At 33.2% G+C, this 6,147-nt stretch overlaps 1 protein-coding gene across 2 annotated transcripts in view; it reads right to left on the bottom strand.

Annotated features, from left to right (window-relative positions):
- Nucleotides 1-1,485: 1,485 nt before the first annotated feature.
- The window catches only part of Tmprss15 (transmembrane serine protease 15), a 106,006-nt gene continuing 101,344 nt past the window's right edge, over nt 1,486-6,147 (bottom strand). For both annotated transcript variants that reach the window (XM_057765654.1, XM_057765655.1), the window contains 2 exons: nt 4,982-5,121; nt 1,486-1,641 (listed from right to left, as the gene is read on the bottom strand). In XM_057765654.1, coding sequence (XP_057621637.1) covers nt 1,486-1,641; nt 4,982-5,121 — 296 coding nt within the window. The remainder of the gene's footprint in view (nt 1,642-4,981; nt 5,122-6,147) is intronic.

The following is a 6,147-nucleotide window of genomic DNA, read 5'->3' as shown; positions in this document are numbered from 1 at the left end:
ACCATAACTTAAATATATGTTGGGAAATGCCACTAAGTATTGAGCTACCTTAAAGTATTCAAACAAATAAAACACCCCACTCTTTTCTCCTTGCTAGGATTTAGGTTAGTAGTAAGTTTTTACTAAGAAGAATGTGTTCTGAGACCCCTGATTATTCATGTTTTGTTATTTTATTGTTATTTATTATGTTTATGGGAGCATTCAATCCTCATTCATCTTGTCAAATATTCTTTTAATATATTTGCAAGTTCTGATGGTCTTAGGTACAGCATCATGATTATCTCTTGACCTCTGACCTCCACCAACCTTCCTACCTGCACAGCTTTTTCCAGTGTCTTTTAAGTGTGCTGACTGTAATCATTCTCTCTAAATGTATCTGAAGCTTCCTTCCTTCCACAAAGCAAACCATAGCAATTGCCCGTCTTTTTCTACTTGTTTGAACCCCATTCGTCCTTTTGTTGTTTCAATTCATGCAAAAACGTGTATGTGTGCTTGAAAAATATGTCTGTGTGTGTGCATATGTACATTTTATGTTATGTTGCTATAGATTTTAGCAGATTTGGTGATGTGAGCTAAATTGACATTTGCAGCTACTCTGGAAATGATCCAAGAGATTAAAGTAGTAAAGCAAATTAATTTATTACACATTTTTGGCTTTAATAGGCAATTCAACTGTGTCTGAATGAGTTTTTCAAGTTAAAAATTTCTGTAAACATATAAACTAAGAAAAATTTTAATAATTGATTTCCTCAAGATACCTGCATATTTTTACGATTTTAAAAAATACCAGCTTGAAGTGAATGTAAGTTAAAATGACCCTGATAAAGATTCCTTGTGTAGAATGATGGTATTAGGTAGTTTACTATTATGCTGATGCTAGGACAGGAGAGAAATGTGGGTGTGTTTTCTTTACCTCGATGACAGACACAGTTATGATGTGATTATGCTTGTGATATGAGTTTACAATAAATGTGCTTTTATGAGCAGGGAAAACATTACATATTAATAGAGATGCATACAGATCGTAAGGCGAGAAAACAATGGTGACTCTGGAGGTACACTAAGCTGAAACTAGCTGAGTTACAACAGTTCATTTCAAACAACAACATATGTCAGGTAAACTATCACAGTTCATTTCTTTATGTAGTTTTGCTTAAATATATGTTAAAGTAAAAACCTTTACACAAGAGAAAATGGTAAGAATGATTTGAAACAAAGGAAATGATAAAGTTCATAAAATAATAATTGTTTATTATGAAGCAAAAATTCATTTTAGAGTTAATTAATGTTGCAGAGATTGATTTTAATTTCTTGTTTTGTTTTTCTTCTTCATCCCAGTATTTAAATGATTTAATTTAATTTAATAGAAAGGCTTTTTCTTTCTTCTCATGAAACTCTCAGTTGCCATGCTATTTTGAGTAAAAAGAAAAAAACAAACCAATAAACCAAAATTTCCCAACTTTCATGCTTGGGTCAGGAAAATGACTAATGTAGAAAACTCTGTATCCACTCTACGAACTCTGAGACCCGGACATATACGCCAGGGCGATTAGGCAGTGCACATTGCACTCCAAATGATGTCACACCAACAAGAAGCCACCTGTTGTTTTCTTGACACATTAACGGTCCTCCCGAATCACCCTAAAGAGTGAACAACCAAAGAAAAGAGTTAATCAGTATAAGCAAGCACAATTGGTGCTAAGATCACCAGTCAAAAAAATAAATGTCCTGACATATGATCGACTGCCAGATTCTCACCATATGTTGAGTCATCAGAAATTCGCTCCTGAAGGAGATGGGGCAAATGGTAACAAGAGAAAGTCTATCACTCTGATGGATCATTTCTTAGCAAGTAGTTCCTGACTTTCATTATTGTGTTTTAACATAGTCAAACATTCTCTAAAATGCTGCAATAATAAGCCATGTCAACATCAACATGCTAATCACTATATGATATACCATGTGAAGTATCAAACAAAGCCTCCCCACAAACAGCCATGCTATTCCACGTGATGATTTTAGGAGAATGAAGAGCTCACATGGCCTTAGATTTTGTTCTCTTATGCGACTGCAAGTGTCAAGTACCAACCAGATTCAAAAACCTTAAAATTTCAACCAAAATAAGCAAATCTCCTGTTTTCTAGCAATCAGATCATGTGTTTTCATTTAGGTTTTTGTCACAGTATAAGTAATAAGTATCATTTATATTACTTATTAAGTAGTAAGTGATAGTTGATCCTGTACAGTTAATCATATAGGTCTTATTTGTGCATAATGATTCCTGTCTAATGCATATAAAGTAGTATGGACATAAAGCAACATTACTTAATTATAAGAAGATGAACAAACATTTTCCCCATATTAGTTATGCAAAGGATTCTTGTTATTTATGTATTTGTCATTTTTTTTTTTTTTTTTTTGAGTAGCCTTTGTTGGCCTGAAACTGGCTATATAGATCTGATTAGCACTGAACTCACAGAGATCTGCTGGCCTCTGGTGGAATTAAAGGCATATTGATCAAAAATCACTGTTGTAATAGAGGATTTAAAATTTGGATCAATGTTAGAAATTACCCTGAGAGACCCCTTGCCTGATATTTTAACCATCCTTTGGTGCTATATATAGAGAAAAAGGTGGCCTGTCAAAGCAAACCCTGCTGCACTGTTGGGCATAGAGGAACACAAGTGGCATTGGAAATCCCAGGTTACCTATATTCAATGTTTAACAATTGTGCCAAAACTGTCTAGAGGAAAGGCAGCAATTTTTACTTTGCATCCTAAGGACTTGATTTTAATATGAGAAATATTTATGGGAAGTTTATTGCTCACAATATCTTATATATGATTTAGACGTTATTAAAGCTAAACGAATGTTTAATCAGATGTTTTTAAAACAAGTTATCTGGTTCCTTCTATTTTATGAAAATAATTGACATTTTAATAGGAAAGTATAAGATATTGATGTTAGGATCAAATGTTTTAATTTACTTTGTGTCTACTAAGTCTGTTGAGTGGCAGTGATTCATGAATCTTGCAGAAGACTTGCTACCTTTCTTCTGGGTGTCTACATGGCTGGGGGCCTTGGCTGTTTCAAATATATCACTTCCTATTATCCAACCTTATGTTATTTATATTATATATATTCTTAGACTTGATTTTATAATTTGTGCAATGAGATTTCTTCTATTATTTAAAAATGCAACTATTTAGATTATAAACTAATACAAGAACATAAATATTAAAACTGATTCTATGTTTCTACTTTGACACTATAGTATATAAGAATATGTAGTATATATTAATAAAACCAGAAAAGGTCACTAACTTCTTCAAATGTGAAAGGGTTAGTGACTATTTCTCTTTAGTTCAATGGTTCTCAAACTTTATTATATATTATAGTCATTTGAAGACATAAGAAAGCATACATCATTGGTTCTCAATTTAAGATTTTGATTTTTTAAATTTTTTTTTTTTTTTTTTTTTTTTTTTTTTTTTTTTTTTTTTTTTTTTTTTTTTTTTTTTTTTTTTGTGACAGAGTTTCTCTGTAGCTTTGGACCCTGTCCTGGAACTAGCTCTTGTAGATCAGGCTGTTTTCGAAGTCACAGAGATCCAGATCCACCTGCATTTGTCTCCCAAGTGCTGGGATTAAAGGTTAAGATTCTGATTTGCAGGTATGTGATGGACTCTTAAGTTCTAGGGGAAGCTGATTCATTTTTATGCAGTGTAGGCTATGTTTGTGAAACTACCGATAAATTACTGATAAATTACTGATGCAGTTTCTGAATTAAAAGTGAAATGTCATTAATTTTTTTTTATCAATGAGAAGATATTCTATAGTCTCTTTTATTGACTTTGAATTCAGAAGACTACAATATGCAAAGTAATTGGGTCTGCCTAATGGGGCAAATTTTGAGGCTAAAATCCCAGTGATGTAGTGAATGTATGAATGTATTTAAACAATGATATATTAAAAATTTTAAATGATGTGTTATTATTTCACCAGTTAATGTTGAACCTAGAAAGTCGTGGCAATCTAGAGTGATTGTTGCTCAACAAAATAACATTGTATTTCATAAAATATTTGTATGCATTTGGAATTTATTTCTTGCTAATGAGTAGCATGGTTAGACCCTGTAGAAAACAGAGCCAAGTATAAGATTTCACAGATCTAAAATGAGTTACTTGCATAATGTAACTCAAGATCAATAGCATCATATTTTCTACCTCATTTGTGAACTGTCTGCCATGCAACCCCCATTAACTATAATTGAAATTGTATAGCTGATTTCCCTCTTGAAAATAATTCTATAAATCATATCTGGTAATGTATCTTATCTTTAGCACATTTTTCATTTTATAAGGGAAATATAAAGACCCAAAGGTAAATTTTAAAGAAGTATAAAGCTGTTTTATTTTTAATGTTCATCAAGGCAGAAGAAATGTAAAACCAATCTGAAAGTTTAACATAATTGAGACATTGATTTAACTACAGAAAAACCTACACATTTATCTGCCTGTCTGTCAAAAATAGTTGTCAAATTATGTTATATATGTCTTAATGTATGAAACAAGTTGCTACACTTTAACACAGTAAAATCATGTTCTAACAATATAAATGGTTACTTTCACATGTATGAATTATGTATTTGTTCTGTAGTTTAATTTAATGCAGTCAATCTAGATGCATTAATATTTTATTAATTTCCAAATAATTAAGACATGCCAGAAAAAATGTATTTAGTAAGTCTCCTAATAAAATCCCCTAATTGGATTTTAATGTTTGCTGATTGCCTTATATGTATTATCTTACTTAACCCTCTCAAAGAATAAGTGGCTTGTCTAGGGTCACTCATGGCCAATAATCCAATTTATCATGAAAGGAGTGGAATTCAGGATCCTTGATGATTTCTTGACTCCCCAGTTATGACTAAGCAAAGAAAATGCTGCCTAAATGTATACTATGACTGCTATCCAGTAGTTACCTGACAAGAATCAATGCCTCCTTCTTCATATCCTGCACATATCATATTTCCAGTGATGTTGTATTCTGGCAGCTGTTGCTGGCACTTCTCATTGGATACAAGAGGAACATCAGCTTCTTGCTGCACATTAACAGTAGAACCTGAGCAAATGGGTGATGCAGACAGCGAGTCAGTAGTGATTAACAGGCCTCCTTGAATGAAACACCATCCATCTTATTTATTCCAGCGTTTTGCTCTCATTATCAAGTACTGTGTGGCAGTACAATGGAACTAACTACTAACCTTGCACTTTCAACTACATGGCAAACCCACCTGCGCTCTTTGGCAATTGGATAACAGCAACACATTTCTTTCTTTCGTAAGGGTTAGTAGGAGTTATGGATTGATCTAGGGTGGTCTTTAGGCATTTTCAGTGATTTTAAAGAGTTACGGTACTGCTCATAGAAACGAAGTCTGCCAGAACAAAGAGTTCATTCATGGAAATCAGCACCAACTTGGAGATTCAGAAGAGCTTTTCATTTAGCACCTGAGGAGGTGCTCTCTCCTGTATAATGGCATTCAGCTTCTTTGTCGTCCTTTGTATATGAGCAGGTGCACACTGAGCAGAGGACAAAGCTCCCATGAACTGTGCTCTGCTCAGGGGCAATCAGCTTGCCATCCCATGGAGGCGAATAAAAGGGAACTAGATTTCAGCATTGTGTATTTGCATTTGTTTTATGCAACTAATAATTCATTGGAAGTGTGAATCTCTGCTTACTGAACTGCTATCCCCAAGAGGCTTGGGGAACAAACAGGTGCTGGTTCCTCCAGAAAAAAAGCACTACATAAGCACTCCCTCATGATTAACAATTCTATTTGGTGTGACAAAAAAGGTAGAAAGTTAAAGGTTATTTATTACATCTGTAAGACAGCCTTGAAAAACATATGCAGTCTCAATTTGAGCCAAGTTTCACTTTTACATTAAAAAATTAAGATATTAAGGAAAGAACCAAGTGTGTGTTTATGCATGTGATTTAAGTGCAACAACATACCCGTATATAAATACAAATAAATATGTATAATATATACATACACACACACATATATATATATTATGTGCATATGACTCATATATGTTGGTAAACATGTAGCTAGCTATTTGTTATTTAGGGAAAAAATGTCCCAAA

Source organism: Chionomys nivalis, chromosome 3, assembly GCF_950005125.1.
Source record: "Chionomys nivalis chromosome 3, mChiNiv1.1, whole genome shotgun sequence".
NCBI classification, from domain to species: domain Eukaryota; kingdom Metazoa; phylum Chordata; class Mammalia; order Rodentia; family Cricetidae; genus Chionomys; species Chionomys nivalis.
Note: the sequence above shows the minus strand (reverse complement) of the source record. Positions and strands in the feature narration are given on the sequence as shown.